Source organism: Elephantulus edwardii, unplaced genomic scaffold (genome assembly GCF_000299155.1).
Source record: "Elephantulus edwardii isolate Elephantulus edwardi_28Jun2011 unplaced genomic scaffold, EleEdw1.0 scaffold00005, whole genome shotgun sequence".
In the NCBI taxonomy this organism is placed as follows: domain Eukaryota; kingdom Metazoa; phylum Chordata; class Mammalia; order Macroscelidea; family Macroscelididae; genus Elephantulus; species Elephantulus edwardii.
Window position 1 is genome coordinate 27199990 of NW_006399755.1, and position 22630 is coordinate 27222619.

At 42.2% G+C, this 22630-nt stretch overlaps 1 protein-coding gene across 1 annotated transcript in view; it reads right to left on the minus strand.

Annotated features, from left to right (window-relative positions):
- Window positions 1-22630, minus strand: part of ROR1 (receptor tyrosine kinase-like orphan receptor 1) — a 255286-nt gene that overhangs the window by 37802 nt on the left and 194854 nt on the right. The window contains exons 5-7 of the mRNA XM_006879844.1: window positions 12833-12960; window positions 9507-9824; window positions 7151-7396 (exon numbers count right to left, since the gene is read on the minus strand). Coding sequence (XP_006879906.1) covers window positions 7151-7396; window positions 9507-9824; window positions 12833-12960 — 692 coding nt within the window. The remainder of the gene's footprint in view (window positions 1-7150; window positions 7397-9506; window positions 9825-12832; window positions 12961-22630) is intronic.

Genomic DNA, 22630 nt, shown 5'->3' on the forward strand with positions numbered 1-22630 from the left:
TCTCTTTCATGGATTTATGAGGAAGAATAATCAAATGCTCTAAAAAGTGCTATGAAATTGGATTGTACAAGATTTGTTGGAGGGCTGATGGTGGAGCAATAAGGATGAGAAGCATCAGAACAAGGCTGATGTCTGTCTACTCTCTTCCCTCATGAGACCAGAAGTCATTGGTCCTCAGAAGCATAGCTGTCCTTTTGCAGGCCAATATTTAGAGAAGAATTTCTGAGGGGATTTTTTACATCACTATACCACTGATATTAAAATAGTGTACAGAGTAATATTATGATGGATTTCTTAATCAGAAAAGAAACAATTCTTTGATGTCGTAACACATTACAGGGATCAGTCTGGGGGAATGCAGAGACTGAGCCCACTCTCTTTCTTGTATTTATTGCTGAAAAATGCTGCAGTGGTAGCTAGAAGTGTGAAGGAAGAGAGTGAGAATGATCTTAGGGGTTTGGTCAGAGCCGTGTTTAGACAGATGACAGTCCAAAGTCCAAGCCTATCATTGGCTTGCTGTGTGATTCAGATAAGCCATTCACCCCTCTCTGGATGCACAGACTGCAGACAGCGCACTGCTAACCTAAAGGCTGCAACCTTCTAGGGGTTTCAATCCACCAGAAGCTTCATGGGAGAAAGATGGGCAAACGCCTCCCATGCGATGTACAGCCTGGAAGCTCAATGGAGGGTCAGCTATGAGTTGTGTCCGACTCCACAGCAATGAGTTGAGAATCTTCCTGGATGTTAATAATGCTTCCCCACAAGTGTGGTTTGGTTAGGAATTACAAATAGAGATTCATCTGTTAAAACAAGGAGTTAAAAGTGGGCGCCTCACACATATTTTATAATTGCAAATGAAGTCTTTCTCCATCATCCATAAGATCTTGAATAGTTTCTTTCATCACATAGAATAAATAATTACTTTGGAAAGACCAACAAAATGAAAGCTAATACTTTTTTTTGTATCATTTATAATCATTACTTAAGCTAATAGAGTTTGAGGCCTTAAATCATAGATCAACAAAACTTTCAGATTAAGGACAAACTACTTCTCTACTCTTTTTAAAACAATTTTTTTTAAACTTTATATTGGTTTGCATATGAATTCGTATACATTTTGTATCATTCATGTTCACTGTGTTTCATACATGCTTTCACTCACCTTAAGTTTCAAACAATCACTCATATACATTGTTTTTTATAAAATTAATCACCATTGATCTATGCCTATTACTAGATCTTTCCCAATTCTTCCACCCCTACCCCTCCGTGCCCACTGCTTTCCACTAGATCAACAGAGCTCCTGGAGTGACTGGTAGAGCTATTTACTTCTCTACCCCTGATGACCATTAGTTGGAAATGAAAGATCAAATGTCACGTAAAGGACAATAGTATTAACTAGTTTGGAGTAAAAAATGTGTTTTCTCTAGACAGAGCAATTCATTCAGTCTCTTTTCAGACACACATCACTATTCTCATACAGCCCAGTAGAAGAACAAGAAGATGAACTTTGAAGTAAAACAGAACTGCCATGAGTCAGGAGACCTTAGATCCTTTGAGTCTTGGTTTCATCATCAGCAAAACAGAGTTAACAATGCCCATCACAGTTTGAGGATGAAGTTAAAGCATGTGAAAATACTGAGCATTGGGATGGCACACAGAACACAGAAAGTTTTGCTTGTTTCCACTGGTTCTTCTTCAATCTTACCCAGAGAAGTGATGGGGTAACTAAGTAAATAATTGTGAATCTACGATTTGTTTTTCATTCCTCTCCTCTTAATGATGACTATAAAGAAAGGCTCACAAACTATGAAGTTCCAGACATTAAAAAGCATAGGACAATATGACACAATAGAGGAAAGACAAATGTTATGAAACAAAAAATGAATAAATGATATGAAACAAAGAGGAACTAAGTATTTTATAAAAGTAATAACAAGCTATGAAGTTACCATTCTTGGCTGCAAGAGTTTATAACATTATCCTCCACATGAAGGCATTTTAAAACCCAGCACCCCACAAGAAAATGTGATCATTTCTTTCTTCCACTTTGTGTGTTCAGCCATCTATAAATCCACCTTGTGGGAAAAGACAATATATAGCATATAACACTTAAAGGAACTCTAAAATAGTAGTTTCCCATATTTTAAGGGTTTATTTTAAAATTGTTATTACTTATATAAAATGCTTAGTTCCTCTTTGTTTCATATCATTTATTCTTTTTTTGCTTTCTTTTTAATTTTTAATAACATTTTTAATCTTAACTGTGATTTTAATGAAAGTTTACAGAAAAGTTAGATTTTCATCCATTAATTGTTGCAGTTTTACCCCTTCTCCTGCTCTGTTACCTTTATTGCGTCATATTGGCTGCATTATAATTGACTCAACTACTGAATTGTAGCTCAATAAAGGCGTGTATCAATTTTATCCTTCTTCCAAGTCACCTAGTCCTAGAGTTGACTCTCAATTAGTATTTGCTGAACTGACAGTAAAGAAGCATTGCTCTTTATATGTTGACTATATAATGATTAGGAGCCCTGATAATTAGAAGTGTTTTACTGCTGAGCAAAAGGTTGGTGGTTTGACTTCATTGAAATAATAAGGAGTAATGATGTCACTTTGAGGACTAAGGTGCATCTGATTCATGCCTGGGTATTTTCAGTCACTTGCTATGCATCTGAGAACTGGACAATGAATAAGGATGACAGAAGAAGAACTGATGCCTTTGTACTGTGGTATGGGAGAAGAGTGTTGGTAGTCCATGGACTGAAGAACAAACAAATATGCTTTGGGGAGGATGCAGACAGAGTGCTCTTTGGAGGCAAAGATGACGAGGCTTTGTGCCACATACTTTGGGGATGTTGGTAGGAGGGGCTGTTTATTGGAGAGGGACATGATGCTTGGAAAGGGTTGGTGAAGGAGAGGAAGACCCCAGTGGCTCCGCAAATGGGCTCTTATGCATCAGGAAGTTGAGGATGGCACAGGATAGGACCGGGTTCTGATCTACTATTCATAGGATTGTTATGGCTCGATTTGATGGCACCTAACAGCAACAACAACTGGTAGCCTAGTACACATGGGGTTGTGGTGCCAACCCCAAAGCCTGGCAGTTTGAATCTACCTGCCACTCTGTGGGGAAAGATGGGCATTCTTCTATTACACAATTTACAACCTTAGACACTTACTGGAGGGTCAGCTATGAGTCAGTTTTGATTCAAGAGTGAGCTTCACATATTTATAGTTAATCTGTTATTGCTTTTAGGCAGATTACTATTGCTTTATTTTAGAGGAGAGAATACTGCTTAGTAAAAAAAAACAAAAACAAAAACAAAAACAAACAAATAAACAAAAAAAAAAACAACCACAAAACCAATAGGTCTGGGAAGCAGGAAGACCTGAGCTCTACACATGAGTTAGCTATGAAAAGCTGGATTCTTGGGCAAATTGCAAAGTTCTGAATTTCAGTAGCCAAGTCTCAAGAAGCTGCACTGCAATACCAAAGGCACATGGTTCGAATCCCACCCACCAGCTGCTCCATGGGAGAAGGATGGACAATCTTCTACCATGTGATTAACTGCCTTTGAAAACCCACTAGAGGGTCAGGTATGGGTCAGTCCAACTCAATGGTTAACAACAACAACACAACATACAAATAATGAAACTAATAGAGTCTATAAATGAAGATTAAATGAAGTAACAGAAGAAACAAGGTTGTCTCATACAAGATCTAGGACAAAACAGTCTTTCAATCAAGTAGCTGTTATCTTAAGAATAGAGTCTATTCACACTGTCCAATCAGTCTAAAGTCAACAAATCATTTTCAACTAATTCTTTCTCCTTTATCAGCCATATATCATCAGCCAGGTAAGTTATGCTTCTGTTCAGGGCTGAACTGCCCATTTTCTAAGTCTCTCTTCCCATTCAGTCTTACTGACTTAAATGTCTTCTGTGTGTCTGCCAAATGTTTATCCCTAGCTCAAACACCACTCTTGAACTCTGCATTCTAATATTCTCTCTAGTCGTATCTATTAGATTTCCAAAAGGCATCTTCAGTTCAGCCTGAACGAAAACAAACTTCTAATTCCAAGTCCCAGCAAACGTACTCCTCCTGCAGTTTTCTCTAGCTTGGTGAAAGGCAATCCCACTCAAGAGTCTCAGAGTGGTCCATGATACTTTTGTTTCTCACAGATGATCCAGTCATCAGCTTCTCACCAGTTTATCCAGTCACCAATCTGTCTCAACTCAATATTTTTTCTCAATATCTTTTATATCATATGATATCATCTTCTGCTCAAAATATTCCTAACACCTCCTTAACTCATGAAGGTCAAGTGCTTATATCCTATATGGCCTGTAAGATGCTCCATGATTTGGTTCTATTTATTTTCCAACTTGATCTTGTACTACTTTGCTCTTTGCTCATTCTCTTTCCACCTCAGTGGCCTCTTTGTTCTCTCTAGGATGTGCTGAGCTGAATGGTTACCACATAAGGATTCCTGCCATACTCCTGTGCCTGGAGGACTATTTGACATGGAGTAGGTACTGAATACATATGGGTGAGGGGTGGGGGGGTGGAGATAAACAGTTTGTGAAGGGTGTACGCCAGGGATGCATCCTGTCTCCATACCTTTTCAACATGTATGCAGAGCAGATTATCCGAGAGGCTGGGCTCTATGAGGAGAATTGTGGCATCAGGGTTGGTGGAAGATCTATCAACAATCTCCGTTATGCAGATGACACAACCCTGCTTGCTGAAACTGAGGAGGACCTCATGCACTTGCTGCAAAGGGTCAAGGACTGCAGCCTTCAGTATGGACTAAGGCTCAACGTCAAGAAGACAAAGATTCTCGCCACCGGACCAATTGGCAGTGTCAGGATGGATGATGAAGAGATTGAGAGTGTTCACAGCTTCACTATGCTCGGCTCCACAGTTAACACTCTTGGTACCAGCAGTCAGGAAATCAAAAAGCGTATCGCGATGGGAAAGTCTGCCGTTAGGGACCTCTCAAACATACTCAGGAGCAACAGTGTCTCTCTGGAGACTAAGGTGCGCCTGATACAGGTCATGGTATTTGCAATCGCTTGTTATGCATCAGAGAGTTGGACAATGACTAGGGAGGACAGAAGGAGAGTGGATGCTTTTGAGCTGTGGTGCTGGAGAAGGGTACTGAATGTACCCTGGACTGCCAGGAAAACAAACAGATCCATCTTGGAGAGGATTAAACCAAGCTGCTCCTTGGAGGCAAGGATTCTGGGGCTTCGTCTGACATACTTTGGACATGTTGCCAGGAGGGACGGGTCCTTGGAGAGGGACATCATGCTTGGGAGGGCGGAGGGACAGCGCAGGAGGGGAAGACCCTCTATGAGATGGATTGATTTGGTGACTGGGGTAATCGGGATGGATGTGTCAGAGGCGGTGCAGTTGGCGCAGGATAGAGCAGGGTTTAGAGCTGTTGTGCATAGGGTCGCTATGAGTCGGAAATGACTCGATGGCACATAACAACAACAACACCAATGTTCAACCAGTTAAATAAGCACCTTTACTTCTGTTATTTGTGTGCTCCTGCACCAATCAAGAAGATAGTTCAGGGTTAGATGGCACACTGTTCCACTGTGCATGGGGTCACTATGAGTCAGGGGCCTATTTCTTATGCTGAACCTCCACCCTCTAATTTTAACCTTGGTTTTCCCAGCAAGGGCATCCTGCCTGCCTCTCCTCTAGACTTGGTAAACTCCCTTGACATCATCTATGAGAACCAGGACCAGTAACATGACATAAATTCCAAGAGTCTCAAAATGCAGGTCTTATCAACATTTCAATCTCTTTTCTTAAAAAATGTTCTAGGAAAAACAATAAAATGCCTCATGAATTCCATTATTCTTCTAGACCCTTGTGCACCTCCGTAGTTCTAAAAGATAAGACAAACTGCTTGAGATGACTCAGAATGACAAGTAATTCACCTTGCTTTGTGGATGTTTTCAAGAGCACACAGTTCTTTTGTCTAGCTTTGCTTCAGATACACGTATTTTGTAATAATAACTACTTCTGATACACCTATCTTGTAAGAATATGTACTTGGAAAAAAAAAGAATATGTACTTGGATGTGGACTATCATAGGTGACATCTTTTTCTGTCATTTCCTTGGTGGCTTAGTGATAAGAAGTTGCACTGCCAACCCAAAGGCATGTGGTTCAAATCCACCAGTTGCTCTGTGGAAGAAAGATAGTCAATCCCTTTCAATTTACTATCTCTGAAAACCTGCTAACAGGTCAGCTATAGGTCAGTTCTGACTCGATGATACATAACAATTGTGAGTTATTTTACCTCTGCTTTTGCAGAAAATATGTCCTGTATCATGTACTGATGCAATGGCTGTAGATAGTTAAGCAATTTACTGTGAAAGTGTGCTCTGGTACCCTAACAGAGTTGTATATAGACATGGCAAGCAAGGTGTAACTAGCACAGTTGCTATTGTTGTTGTTGTGTACCGTAGAGTTGGAACCAACCCATAGCTGACCCTCCAGCAGGTTCTCAAAAGCAGTTAATCACATGGGAGGAGGATGACCATCTTTCTTCCACAGAGCAACTGGTAGAATCAAACCCCATTCCTTCAGGATTGCAGTGCAGCTTCTTATCACCAGGCCACCAGAGCTTCCAATCAGCAAAGGGTGGTTTGGATTTCAGGGGTAGAACTGTGACCTCCCATGTGGGACACCTGGGTTTGCATCCTGGCCAGTGTATTTCATCTACAGAGCAATGTACTTGATACGTAGTCACTGCTCATCTCTCAGGGAAGCCTCGCATGCTGCTGAACAGGCTTCAGTGGAGCTTTCAGACCAGAAAGGCCAAATGATCCAGCAATGAAAACTCTATAGGTTGAAACAATTTGCTCTGCAACCAATCAAAGAGGTTGGTGTAGGACTAAGTGGCATGTTGTTCCATTGTGCATGGCGTCACCATGCGTCAGGGGCCTGGACCTGAGTAGGTAGCTAACAACAACATTCAGCCTAAAGACATACTTTGGGTTCAAACAAATACCACAACTCGCCATTATCCCTTTTAGCCAGTTATCCTACAGAAAGTAGAGGTGGGCTGGGAGACCTTTGAAAGATGATTAAACGCATTCAAGACTATGACTTGCTACTCACCGCACGCTGGGATGTCACAGAGGTCTGACTTAAAATTTTCATCCAAAGTAAAGCACCAGGGAGCCTCCTTCTGATTCCCGGGGTTGCGGCAGTAGGAATGTCCCCCATTCAGTTCCGGGAAGCGGAGGGCGGTGAAGGTGTGTGTGTGAGGGTACTGTGAATTCCACGGCTGGCATTGCCGGCCCGATTTGGTGACACTGACAGTGCCCCGGTAGTCCACACCTGTGCTGTTGTAGCACTTGTGATCTGGAAAACACACAATGAAAAGTCTGAACTGGAAGAAAGATGTGGAAGTGAGTCTGGAGCTCCAGCCAGCAGATTCTGGAGGGGAAGACATGTAATTAACCTCTTGGCTAGGACTTCTCTGCTGTCAGGGGCCAGATAGGCTGAGCCTCACTGCCTGCTGGGCGCTGACCCAGGGCCAGCCCAGCAGCTGCATTCCTTGGAGGATTTAAAGCTTATGCTTAGGAACCAAACCATTCCTCCACAAGTATTTTTCAGTGCTGAATACAGAACAAATCGGAACTGGGGTGTATCTTGGGCACAGGGGTAATCTTCTAGAGAATAGTTCACAGAAGGTTCAAGCCAAATGTCTCTTTCCATTACTGACTGTTGATCTCAGTCATGAATCGTGTGACAAAGAGTCTAGCTGGTGATTCACAGAGCATGTCTACTAGGGGCTTCATACAGGAGCCCGAGGCATTTCTGTGCTGATGGGCTGCACACAGTTGACAATCAGGATTCTTAAAGAGCCCTCAGGTGAGCACAGGGGATGTTACCTCAAAGTGGTACAGAATCTTGAGATGAAATGAACTGGATTTTTGGCAGAGTCATAAGACTTTAGTGGTGATAATAAAAAAAGGATTTTACTGACTATTTACTGAGAATGTATCATTCGGAAAGGTGTAGTGGTAGCCTTGCTGGTAACCGGAAGGTCAGCTATCTGAACCCACACAGTCGCTTCACAGGAGAAAAACATGACAGTCAGTTTCCATAAAGATTTATAGTGCTGGACACCCTTTGAGCAGGTCTCCTCTGTCCTACAGGATCACTGTACATCAGGATCAACTTGATGGCAATGAGTCTGGGTTGGGGCTTGGAGGTACAATTCTAAGCAGTTCAGATATATCAACTCGACTGAACCAACAAAGGAATATTAAGTTCCAAAGGAGCCCAAGTGGCACAGTGGGTTATGCATTGAACTGCCATCTGAAAGCTTGGTGGTATGAAATCATCAGTCATTCTATGAGAGAAAGATGAGCTCATTCTAGTTATCTTAAGATTTAATGCCTCACATGGACCAGTCCTACTCTATGGTACAGGATGCCCCTGAGTTGGAATCAACTTGATGGAAGAAACTTTTTTTTTTACTGATATTTTGTATGTGCATTTATTAGTTATGCTTCTCTCTTTTTAGAATAACGTATTACACATAAATAAAACTAATATAATGCAAAAAGGAAACAAGAGTCAAAGTATCTACGATATCCTGAAGATTCACTCTCTAAAGATCTTGCATCAGCCCCAAATTTTGGTAAGTGGATAGTGATAGTATCTTTCAAACTGAAATCAACATCTCTCGTGAGATGAAAGTGAAGAGAAATTCATGGCTTTTTCTAAAAGCCATGAATTTTAATAAAATAGTTGTCTGAACTGTTAGTCTTCTGTGTGACTGCCCCCTCTTTCTTTTACTACCACTTTCACATTGATTAGGTGCTACAGGGTATTTTTAGTGAAGTATCAAAAGAAAACCAAAATTGCCAGGGAGCTTAAACACAGATGAATGGAAAAGACACAAATGATGGTGAGGGAGCAGAGGAAAAAGTTAGAAGTTCAAGTCTGCCCTTAGGCGTGTTGGAAGAGAAGCCTGGTTATCTATTTCTGAAAAATCAGACATTGAAAACCTCATGGAATGCCTAGACCTACAATAATATGAAGTCACCATGAATTCAAATGACCTCTACAGCAACTGGTCTACTAGCTGGTCACCTGAAGCTTCTTGAAAGTTGTTATTGTTGTTGTGTGCCATAGAGTTAGAACCAACCCACACCTGACTCTCCAAGGGGCTTTTCAGAGGCAGTAATCACACAGGAGGAGATTGCCTATTATTCTCACAAGGAGCAGCTGGGGGACTCAAACTGCCTGCCTTTGGGACTGCAGCATGGCTTCTTACCACTAGGCCATATATCTAATTCACCACTGTACGCTCAGTCCTGGCACAGCATTCAGCCACTGGGAGGTAATCTGATCACCACATGAAATGACCACTCAGAGTGCATCAAGCTGCAATTATTACTCCACCATGAGGTTGCTGGAGCCACGACAGAGCAAAAGGTAGTGAGGAGCTACCACTTACTTTTATTTATGGGATCCGCCATGGGAATTCCAATCCGGATGCAGTTTGCTGCTTCTGGGCTCTCTGGCTGGGGGAGATCTTCACAGTTTGGGAGCTTCAGTCTCATTAGAATCATAGGATTTGATCGTGCAAAAATATACTCTGTCTGACACAGAACGTTCTCCAGGATTTCACATTCGTCACGACATAAGTCACGGGGCTTTGGGATAGATGAAGTGTCGTCACAGTACGGGAAGGCATAGTGACACAGGGAAGGGATGGCGAACTGAGAACATTTATCAGATAAGTGACTGGAGGTGCCAATCATGGTGAAGGCAGCTGAAAAACAAATACAATTACTAACTTCCACGGCCACGCTTTATCTTCTCTGGTTATCTAGTCAACAGATATCAGATATAAACACACATTGGGAAGAATCTGCTGTTCTCAAACACACAAGGCCAGGAGAAGGAGATTCATTTCAGATGTCTAAGCAGCTTACGTTCACAGGCTTGGAAAAAAAAATAATTTTGACTACAAAGTTAAAAAAACAAGATTATATTACATATGTACCATTTCCTAATAAAAAAGAATTAATTAGGTTAAAGTACAATATATTTTTCATTTTTACTACAAAGCAATAGAACTTAGTGTTTCATCCGGTGCTTTTTATTAGTTCGGTGAGGTTTCTAAAACATTTGACAGCTGCAGGGCAGGGCTTGCTTTGTGCGGTGGCTGGATCTGATCACAGACTAAGTGCTGTGGCTTGACTCCGACTTGCTGGATGGCTGCGAGTAACTTGCTTAATTTCTTTGTGGCTTGAATGATTTCTACTCCATCTTCTAAAAAAATGAGGTGACTAATCTGATAGTTCTTGAAGAGCACTACCCAACTCATGATAATCAGAGTATCGGTGGCCTGGAAGTCCAATTTCTTACTCAATAGAGTAGCCACGTACAGAAGGAACAATACATCCTAGACTCCCTTACTGCCTAATGACAAAGAGCTTAGAGCTTGCAAGGCAGCCTAGGAGACTGTTCAAGCACTCTTTTCCAAAGTATGCTCCTTAAAACATTAACTCCATTGTTGTCGTGTGCCTTGAATCAGAATCAACCCATCGATAGCTGACCGCCCAGCGGGTTTTCAGAGGCAGCTCGTCACATGGGAGGAGACTGCCCATCCTTCTCCTGCAGTCCAACGAGTGGCTTCAAACAGTGTGCCCTCCGGATTGTAGCGCAGCGTCTTACCACTAGGCCACCAGAGCTCCCCCGAAAGTCTACACAGGGAAAACACATTTTAAACATATTTCTAACCCCATTGTTGCTGAGTATCGTTGGGTCAGAAATGACCTATAACTGACCCTGCAGTGGGTTTTCAGAAACAGTTAATCACACAGGAAGAGACTGTCTATCCCTCTCCGGAGGAGCAGCTGGTGGATTCAAACCATACACCTTTGGGATTGCAGTGCAGTTTCTTACCACTGGGCCACCATAGCTTGCTTTAAATTCCATAGAACATAAGTGATACTATAAGAAATTAGGGTTTCAGGAAGAACAAGCTTGGGAAATGCTGGATTAAACAAATTTGGATGGACTCCCCCCACCCCCGAAAACAAAATACTTTTCAGTAAATCGCTGCTCATTGAAAATTATCATGAAAGAATTGTTATTAAGTATTTAAATCAGAAATGTCTATATCTTTTTGTAACTGTTTAGTTAAAAGTATGTGAAAGTGTTTTAGATTAAGTTGAATTGTGCCTTTAACACCTTCTCCCCACTTGAACTCCTCCTTTTCTCTGGAATTTCACAGGCTCTTTCTCCTTCTTGAAAGCCTGAACGCTTCAGTAAAGAGGCAACTCCGGCATTCTGGAGTTGCTTCTCCAAGTTAAATAACTCTTCCCCCAAGTCTAGCTTCCTTCAACTTTCCCAGAAGGCACTGTTTCTGGATTTTCTGCTGTCTGAGGTGCCCACCTTTGGCTTGTTCTTAGCTCTCTTAAATCCTAGGGTTTCCAGGTTAACTGTAAGATGCTCAGTTAAATTTAAGTTTCAGATAAACATCTGGGATATATTTTTGTGTTGTTGTGTACCACAAAGTCGGAACTGACCCATAGTTGACCCTCCACACATTGGGTTTTCAGAGGCAATTAATTGCACGAGAAGAGATTGCCCATCCTTCTCTTGCAGAGCAGCTGGTGGCCTCGAACTGCATGCCTCTGGGATTTGAGCACAGCTTCTTGTCACTAGGCCACCAGAGCTTATAGTAAAAAAGTTACTCATTATCTATTTGAAATGAACAACTAACAGGGTAGGTATCTTGGCTTTTTATTTACTAAATGTGGCAACCATGTTAAAACCTTATTATGTCAATTTTAATAGATTTCAAAGGTTACAAGGCACAGACAGTAAAGGAAGAGGTCCATGGTCGCTCGAAACATCAATAAAACTGCACAAGGTGAACTATAGTTCCTAGCACACATATACCAGAAAGTGATTCACTGTTCACTGTAAGGTTTTAGTTGAAAAGAAAGATGGGATACTTTCAGGGGTTTTGTTGTTTCTTGTTTTGTTTTGTTTTTAAAGTGGAGGGTAAGTCTGTAATGCTAGGGCTGCAAAAGGGCATCTGGTCGTGCGGTGGTTAAGCACTCATCAGGGAGTTGAAAGGTCAATGGTTTGAACACACCAGCTGCTGCTGTGGCCCTCTGCTTGCCTGGGGATTACCTCCATGGGAGCCCTGAGGGGCAGTGCTGTGGGACCGCTCCTGTGCCCTGTCCCTGGAACTGACTCGATGACAATGGGCTCGGCTTAGATCAAGAAAAACCTAGGATCATCTTTCCCGCTCTATTCACTTCACAGGTGAACGAAATATTCATGGAAGGTGAAAGCTTTCCCCAAAGACACGGCAATGGTAGTTCTGGGATTAGCGTTCAGCTAAATCCTAAATTCATTCCCTTTCATTCCAAATCACTATGCTTCCAAACAGTAAGCTCTGTGAGGGCAGAGATATACACCTAGCTCATTCACCATTCCATCATATCCCTGCGCTCAGGCCAATTCCTGGTGTCCCCAAAGCGCTCCGTGATATTTATTGAGTGTTTGAGTGAATGTGAGACTTCTCAAAGCTTCTTTTTCCTCTAAAGAGCAACCTTCAATAAATTATTTTAATGTAAATTCCAAAGCATAGAGCTCATGTCTCATGCCTCTTTATGCTACTACTTCAACTTCAGCTCTCATGCTTCAAACTTTGCCTAATAGCCTAATACTTCGTCAAGAGAGGGGCTTAAAATACTATTGGCGAGAAAAAGAATTATTTAAGGGATAAATAAATATAATATCAATGGTGTTACTTACCTGTGATCTGATTTTCTATCTCCCCTTGCATGTGCAAAGACTCCATAAAGACAGTGCGGTTGCCAATAAATCTTGCACATGCAATCCCTCTGTATGGTTGACAGAATCCGTCTTCTTCATACTCGTCTCTAAAAATAAAGCACGCCTATTAGTGGCTGCCGCACAGGCATATGGTTGCCTGGGGCTTCACAATGCTTCTAGAGGTCGCTAGGGGGCGCAGTTGGGTACAGTATCCTAAATACTGGACTTAAAACTCTTTCTCATCACTTAAAACATCTGTTGGTCACGTTGGTCAAGTTTCCTTCAACCCCAGAAAATCATCTCAAAGCACAAAAATCGTCCTTAAATATGGGAGAAAACAGTTTTATTTTCGCAGCTGGTGGTGGGCTGGAAGATGATGTCGTTATAAGAGTAAAAAGGAAATGAGTTGGAAATATAGGCACATGTTAGACAGGTTTTTATGCCCCCCCCCCATTTTGTTTTTTAAGCAGAGGTTATTTTTGCTTCATTTGCTGCATTATCTACAAGATCCACTTCCACTGAGATTTCAGTTAGGAGGACCCTCAAGGGAAGAAGTTGGGTGCATCTGGAAAGAAATGAGAGGAAAACCTCATTTTACAGCTCTTCACTACTGTGGTCCCATAATCTCTACCCTACAGAAAAAAGGCAGGGGACTGATGCATTTGAAACGAGGCACTAAAGCCAAGAAAATCTAGAGAAGAAGTCAAGCTATTTTGTTTGTCAGAAAAAGACTATGTAGTCATTCAAAAGGCTGGTGGCTACTGAGAGCCTCAAATAAGAAAGTCTTGATCTGAGTGTAATATTTAAGAAGGAGCACAGAGCCAAATCTTTGTCCTTGCTTGATGTTTCCTTGTCTAGTTGCTGGTTCTGTCAGCGTCTACTGCAACAATGTTGTATAAGAAACAATTACAAAATCTTGGTGGCTTTTAACATTTAAGACTTATCTTTCATTCATAAGCAGGGGGAGAGGGTGTAGTGTGTGTGTGTGTGGGGGGGGTGTCAAAAAGGCTGCTGGCTGTGTATATGGACTGACCTCTACTCTGGATGCTGCCCTTTTGCTAACCTGACTGGAATCCAGAAATCCTCTTAACTAAATGACATCTTCAATTTCTTTCTATTTTAGTCATTCTCTCAGAATAAAAGTCAAGAAAACAAAATTCTCTTCCTGCGGTTAAGAAATCAAATGATAGGCTGAAATGGACAAAACTGTGGTAGAAGACATTTTTAAAGTCTTAGAAAAGCAAAGAGGTCACTTTAGTGACTGAAGTGTGCCAGACACAAGCCATGGTGATCTCATATGCATTAGGATGCTTCACAAAAAAAACGGGCATGGAAGAAAAATTGGCACATGCAATGGTTATTGCAAAAATAATAAATATGCCACAGACTACAAGAAAAATGCCAAGTACTTTTGTAGGAAGCATAGCTATACTACTTCTTGGGCGTGAGAATGGAGAGATACTGTCTTATTTAATTTGGGCATGCCATCAAAAGGAACCAACTACTTGAGAAAGACATTATATTTGGTAAAGCAGAGGGTCAGAAAAGAAGATCCTTTGAATTAGATGTTTTGACACATGCCTGCAACAATGGACTCAAACATACCAAGAAATGTCAAGATAGTGCAGGTCCAGGCAATAATATTTTCTGTTTAACATATGGTCATTCACTATGAATCTGAATTAAGTCAATGACACTGAAAAACAACACAACAATAAACACAAAGCCTCTGTGAGCTATGATTTTTCTTATGAGTAAGCCGGAGATGACAATTAATGTCTCTATTTCAAAATCAAAGTCCCTGGGTGGGGCAGCATAGCCAGGGTGCCCCATCAAGGCGAGAATGGTGATATTTCCTATCACACACTGTGGGCATGTTGTCAGAAGGGACCAGTCCTTGGAGAAAAGGGCATCATAGTGGGAAAGGTGGGTGAGGGGTCAGAGAGAGAGGAAGGCCCTCAAGATGGGTTGACACTGTGACTACAACAATGGATTTGAGTGTACAGAGAGGGTGCGGATGGACCAGGAGTAGGGTAGGATTCAGGTCTGTTGTTCACAGGGATGCTATGAGCTGTAGTTGACTTGATGGCACTTAACTGAGAGCAACATGGTGAGGCCAACAGCTAAGCTCCTGAGTAATATCCAATACATTGGCTGTTTCAACCTTCCCAGAGGCACCCAGAAGACAGGCCTGGTAATGTTCTTCTGAGAGGTCACAGCCTTGAAAAGAGCAGCTCCACTCTCTGCACATGGGCCAAGAGCTGATGACAATGAACAACAACAACATCCCATAAGAAAAAGTCATGCGGACCTCATCGTACTGAAAAAGCATTTATTTGAAGAATAACTATTTACTCTTAGTTTGTAAAATGAACGTGGTTAGTGCAATGGCCCAAACTTCCCTAGCAGGGACTCAGTGTCTGAGTCTAGAAATCACCTTCAGAGCGGGAAACCAGGTGAACAGCACCTGAAAGGGCTGATCGTTAAGAGACTAAACTTTTCAGCTGCTTTCTATTCCCTCTCCACTGAAACAGTCATTTCGACGTGGAGGTGGGGCAGGCACCTTCCGTTTGGTCTCAAGAGTAGTTTGTATTGGAAAGCGCTGTTGAAAAACGTAACCTTTAAGTACATAGACAAACCAATATATCATGTACCTGACATAAAGACATTGAAATTTTAATGTTGCAAAATCCTGCAAGCACTTCACATGTTTACTTTCATAAATCCTAGAGTAATGCTGAAGCCTTTTTGGCTTAAATTTTACTTGGGTTGTAAAATTAACCCAACTTTTATTGGGTAACTAATACCATAAACCTATGGGGAGAAAGTTAGTTCTCGGATGACCTAGCCTTGGGTCTTGGAAACATAAGCACAGAGACCAAGATACACTCCCACCCGACCCCCTGCTATTGCAGATGATGCTTTTCCATTCCTAGGTATTAGCAGAGCCCTGGATTTTTAGGAGTCATAATGAGAACACCTCTTCCTCCCTCACATTAAACTCTCAAGGCCTCAATTTATATCTCTTGAGAGGCCAAAACCCTAGCCTTACCCCCAAATATAAATCCCCAACCGACTGGGAGTTTCCATATTTTATATGAGTGGCTTAGGCTAAACTTCTTACCACCTTTCCAGTTCAAGACTCTAAAAGGACTCTTTGAATATAATTTTTTTCCCTCCCTAGAAGAAACTAGAATGCAATTCCTCTGTGGCATATTTCTTGTCCAGGGTTTAAATCTGCAGGTGTATTGAATTTTTTACTGTGCCCAGAATTTCTGCAATTCTGGTCAGTCTCTTGAGTACAGATATAAAAAAGAAACACACACACACACACACACACACACACACACAAGATGCTGGGGAGAAATTATCAACCCAAGCTGCTTATTAGAATCACCGCAGGAAGTTTCCAAAAATACTGATGCCCTGGCTCCACCCAGACCTATTAAACCATGTCCTCTAGGGATGAGGGATTAGGCCTTTGGGCTTTTTAAAAAGCTCTCAGGTGATTTGAATGTGGTTGAGAGCCACAGCACTAGAAAAACAAACATTTATTAAGTGCCTGTGGCTTTGTGCTAGGTACTGGGCTAAGTGCTTTCCTCGAAGCCACCCTTTAAAGAGGTTTTATCATCCTTATTTTGCAGGAGAAACTCAAGCTCAGAGAAGTTCAGTAACTTGCTCATATTTAGAAAGCCAGTCCAGAGTGAAGAATTTAAAGTTAAAACTAAAGTTCAGGATACTACACTACGCTGTTAGCGTGTAACTAAGTGCTGTTTTTAATTAAAACGACCTAATGATAATATGTGGGAGAAAGATGGACAGCCTCCTCCCATGTAACTGGCTGCTTCTGAAATCCTTCTGAAGGGTCAGGTAGGAGTCAATTCTGACTGGACAGTACATAACAACAGCAATACACAACAATGATAAGGAATCACATGACGGGCTTTATTAGATCTATGGCAGGCAGGTTAAATTACATATACATATGAAATGGACATTACGTCATTGAATCGTTACAACAACTGCATAAAGAAGGTATAGACATAATTTCTATTATCCAGGTGACAAAAGTGAGGGTCAAGAAGAGGAAAGTACTTGTCCAGAGTTACACAGTAAGACGAGCTGTATCTGCCCTCCACCACACTCTTTAGCTTCCAAATGGTTAGGAAGGAGGAAGTTTTGTACTGCTTACAAGGACTTTCTGCCCTGAAGATGCTCTGGTGAGATTAAGGAGTAGAAGGTTTTCTTTCAAACATAAATGCGCATTTCTTTTCATTCCTTCCCCACCCCTACCAGTTTTGGCTGGAGGGGAACAAATACTTCCCCAGCAGTAATCAGCTTTATGTTTCTCTCCAACTCACACTTCTTTCATCATTGTGTCCTCCTGCCTTGTGTCACATTCAGCAAATTAGAAACATGAAGTGACAGAGCAGCAAGAATGCCAGGGTACTTGCAACAAGCATGCACAAGGCTGTGTTTTATGGAAAAGTAAAGCGCACTGGGAAAGTGCAAACAGACCCCAGCCACTTTTCATTTCAGTGGGCACTGGCGACTGCACCGTGCTGCTGAGATACAGTAGTGCTATGTGATGAGACCTCAATGTTTCTCATAAAGGTAATGCAGTTTGCTCCTACCAGAGGCTTTTAGCTCTAAGGAACTGGGCTGTCAGCGCAAAAGCACATGGTTTGAAACCACCAGTTCCTCCCAAGTAGAAAGATAGTCAACCAATTCTTGAATGATTTACAGCCTCTGAGAAGCTGCTGGAGGGTCAGCTATGAATTGACCTGGCTTGATGGCACACAACAACAACAACAACAACAACAACAACAACAACAACCACCCAACCTCAGGTTCTCCCCCTTCCCTAGGCCAAGGAGACTGTGCACAATGCTGGAACAGAACTAGGAAGATAACAGAAAAATTTGACAGAGTAGATTTATGCATCCAGGAAGCGCCATAGATCAAGGAAGGGGAAACCCTGCTCTGCAAAGACAGCCACTGCCAAGTCACGGCCCACGGGAATCTGCCAATGACAGGGAGACTCAGAACTACAGATCCGTTGGCAAACCAGTCAGCTCAGGGAACAAAAGAGAGAAAGCTTGAAAGACCGAAAAGAAAAAAAAAAATCAAAACCACAAAATAAAAACCCAAACACATTACATAGTGTAAAAGCAAGAGAAAGGTCATGGATAGTACAGAGAGGCAGAACATCCCAAACAGCAATTACATAGGAGTGGTGCTAAGTTCAGACCAGGTGAAAGCCACACACTTGTTTTTAGAGAGGAACAGGGTTTCTGCAGCCTGTCTCAAATTTAAGGGAGATGGGATAGCAAACTCAACTCTTGTCATAGACATCTGATTTTAAAATCAAACCCTTAATAATAGTGGGAAAACAGAAGGAATTGGAATGAAAGTTTATAGACGGATTAATAATATTCTACCAAACTTTATTTCTTACTTTTATAATTGTACTTTGGTTAAGTAAGACTGAATGCTAGGGGAAGGAGGGCGAAAAGTACACGAACATTCTTCATACTATGTTCATGACTTTTAAAAAAATAAAAAAATATTTCAAGATTATAAGCTGAAAAAAAAGAGGAAAGAATGAACACTCTACTATATATGGACAGAACCAGGGCACTGAAGACTGAAGGTGTGCGGAAGAGCCCGTTTAATCATTATAACTTTGTAACGATTCCTTTTGACCCGTTCCTGGGTGACTGAACATTCACCACTAACAACTCACTTTTTCTGTTTTAGGCTTGGCCTGCTTTCTAAATTGGGGAAGAAGACGTAATTGGCCAGGAGGGTCTTAGATTGGTTTGTATTATTGTGGTAGACGCTTTTCTTTTCATTCAGAATTGCACAGCAAGGAGGGTGTGGGCAATGAATGAAGGGTTTCTATGTGGAAGGAGGGTACTAACCACCACGATCCCTGACTTCACATCTGCTATCTAGGACAAGGCTCGGGTCCAGGGACATGGAAGCACGGCAGGCCCAAATGTGGCCTGACACCCTCACTTGTAGCTGCATAACGAGGAGGTAATATAAAAACAAAACAAACAACAACACAGCAACAACCAAAGTCACTGCTGTTGAATTGGTTTCAACTCATAGGGACTCTCCATTGGGTTTTTGCAGCTGTACCTTTTGATGGGAGGAGACTGTCCCTCTCCCATGGAGCTGCTCATGGACTCAAGCCAATGACCTTTTGATTAGCAGCCTGTTATACTATGGCACTGGACTCTAGGATGTAGTGTGGTGGTGGTGTGTGCTGTCAAGTTGGAACTGACCCATAGCTGACCCTCCAGGGGGTTTTCAGAGGCAGTTTAATAACAGAGATTGTCTGTCCTCTCACAGAGCAGCTGGTGGATTCGACCACATGCCTTTGGGATTGCAGAGCAGCTTCTTATCACTAGGTCCCCAGAGCTCCCAAGGAGGTAGGAGAGGAGGTGCTTTAATACTTTCCCTCATTTGAGTCATCCTTTGCTCTATCCCCAGAGTGATGTTTCTAAAAACATAGACTTGGTTAAATAATTTCCTGTCCAACGGGCATGGTAGTTTCCCCTTCACTACAGTCTCCTGACTTCAGTATAAAATATTTATAAGCTCAACCTTCCAACTACTCATAACTGATTCTCCAGCAGATTTTCAGATGCTGCATACTGAATAGGAGGGGATGCCCATCTTCCTTCAACAGAGGTGCTGGTGAATTTGAACCACCAGGGTGAGCAGCACAACCCCTGACAGACCATAATGCCCTTTTATAAGTTATTGGCTGACAAGTTTTCCAGCCCTGTTCTCTGATATCAGGCCTAGAAACACAATGATTCTTGCTGTGTTATTTATTATTCTAGTCTCATGGATGTGTTAAATGCACTTCATGGCTTTAGCCCGAACTTTCCCTAAAGCTTGAAACACCCTCCACCTTCTTTTTTACCATATTGTTGTTTGTTGTGTACTGTTGAGTCAAAATCGACCATGGCTGACTCTCTGGTGGTTTTTCAGAGGCAGTTAATTGCACAGGAGGAGGTTGCCCATCCTTTGAACAATGTGACATTGGGAGTGCAGCGCAGCTTCTTGCTACTAGGACACCAGAGTCCCCCTTTTTAACATATGAAGATCTTATCTCCTTTGAGATTCACATGCCCCTAACTTCCAGGAGAAATGAATCACTTTGGTGCCTCATCACACTGTTCTCACCCATTGACGACTTCAGACTGTGTTGATCTCACCACCCTTCATGACTTGTTTGGGTTTGTAACTTAATGCACAACTCAACAAACATCTGAAGAATGAAGGAAAGTGTGCTGTTGGCAGTCGCTCCCTCCAATTCTTCAGAGGGAGAAAAGACAGTTCATTGGCTCATTGGCTGACTGGCCCACTGAATTGTCATAGATTCACAGACTATCATGAGCCCACAGAATATCATTAGCCGTAGACATGGATCCTTCTTCATTCTAGAAATTCCTCAAATTGCAAACCATTTCATCTTATTTTGATTCACAAACAATACATGTTATACCAGCACTCAGGAGATCAGAAGATGTATTGGACTGGAAATGTCTGTATTTAAGGACTTCTCCAAATTACTGAGGAGCAATGATGTCTGTTTGAGGACTAAGGTGTGCCTGATCCAATCCATGGTCTTTTCTGTCACTTCCTATTCATCTGAGAGCTAGACACTGACTAAGGATGACAGAAGAAGGAATTATGCCTTTGAACTGTGGTGTTGGAGAAGAGCACTGAAGATTTCATGGACTGCCAAAAACCAAACAGATATGTCTTGGAGAAGGTGTAGGCAGAGTGCTCTTTGGAGGCAAAGGTGATGAAGCTTTGTCTCACAGATTATGGGCGTGCTGCTAGAAGAGGCTATTCCTTGGAAAGGGACATAATGCTTGGGAAGGTGGAGGGATGGCAAAAGAAAGAAAGAGGTTGACCAGGGTGGTTGACACAGTCACTGCAGCAAAGGGCGTGAGAGTATCATGGAAAAGGATAGGGTTCAGATTGGTTGTTCATAGGGTTTCTGTGAGTTGTACTCAACTTGATAGCACCTAACAGTAACAATAATAATCAGGCTTTATCCTGGGACCGGACCAGGCCTCAGGACCCCTGCTGGCACAGTAGGTTAAGTGTTGGGCTGATCACTGAGAGGTTGGCAGCTGGAACCCACCAGTCCCTCAGTGGGAGAATGAGAAGGTAATCTCCCACTACCAAGATTTACAAGCTCAGAAACCTAATGGAGGGTCACCATGAGTGAGATGGACTTGACCACAATGCATTTCAGTGACTTGGGCAGATTAATCAACTGACCTGATTCTGGCTGATGAATTAGACCCTAAAAAGTTCCCCTTTGTCATAGACCAAGATATGTATGAAGCATTGAACTGAATACCAATCTGGTGTGTCAATTTTAACTCAAATCATGATAAGAAGTTTTTAAAAAGTGCACCTTTAAAGGACAAATATTGCATGGTGCCACTGCTGTAAAATGGGACTGATATCAGGGTGGGGGTAAGACTGAGAAAAACTGGATAAATTATGTTTACTGCACTGAAACAGATGAGGGACTGAATAATTTAAAAGCTATGTATGATAGGGCATTATGGTTATCACAAGAGCCCACAATTAAGGTTGCATAGTGGAATGTACTTGGGGCGGTGGGAGGGGTGCGGGGGGATTGTGTACCAGGGAGGGAGTCTTTCTTTTACTTTTGAAAGAGAGGAGCGAACTGGGGGGCGGGGGGAGAGGGCTGGGCGGGGAGAGAAGTGCAGCAATGAATGAATGAAAATCCAAATTCTCTGTAAATGTTCATTAAAATTATTTTAAAAAAAGTGCACCTTTAGATGATTGTAATTCCTGGTGGCCCATATGTGTCACAGAAGGACTGCCCTCCGCGTGGTTTTCAATGGCTGGTGTGTGGGAAGTGGTTCACTAGGCCTTTATTACGAGGTTTGTTTGGGTGAACCAAAATCTCCAACCTTCTTGTTAGCAGCCATGTTCGTTAACCCTTTGCATCACTCAGGGGCTCTTTGGCATAACACTCAGGTGAAGTGCATGCCTCTCCTTGGTGTGAAGAGTAGATACTGAGAGGAATTTTGCAGCCTCTGGTGGCTTAGTGATAAGGAGTTGCACTTTCAACCAAAGGCATGCGGTTCAAATTCACCAGCTGCTCCATGAAGAAGGCTAAGCAATCTCCTCCCATGCAATTAACTGCCTCTGAAAACCTGCTGGAGGGTGAGTTATGAGTTAGTTACAATTTCATGGTACACAACAACAACATCTCATAGAAACAGAGAGACAAGAATCAGTGACCAGTTTGTAGAATTACAAGCCTCAGAGTTAAGGAGTTCTTTTGGGAGCAGGATGTGGAGAGATGATGATGATGATGATGATGATGATGATGATGGTGATGACACACTGACTGCTGTTGGAAGCAAGTCCTAGCTGACCCTCTAGTGGGTTTTCAGAGGCTGAAAATCTCACAGGAAGAGACTGTCTATTTTTCTCCTGTGGAATCACTAATGGGTTGGGACGGCCAGAGAGGCATTGCCTTTGGATTTGCAACACAACTCCCAATGGACTAACCCAGAGTCATACAAGCTGACTGGTGAGTTCTGACCCTCACAGGGTCTGACCTGATGGCACACGACAACAGTACACTTAAGTGAACATTGTTGGTGTTGTTGTTATGTGCCGTCGAGTCGTTTGCGACTCATAGCGACCCTATGTACAACAGCCCTAAACCCTGCTCTATCCTGTGCCAATCTCATTGCC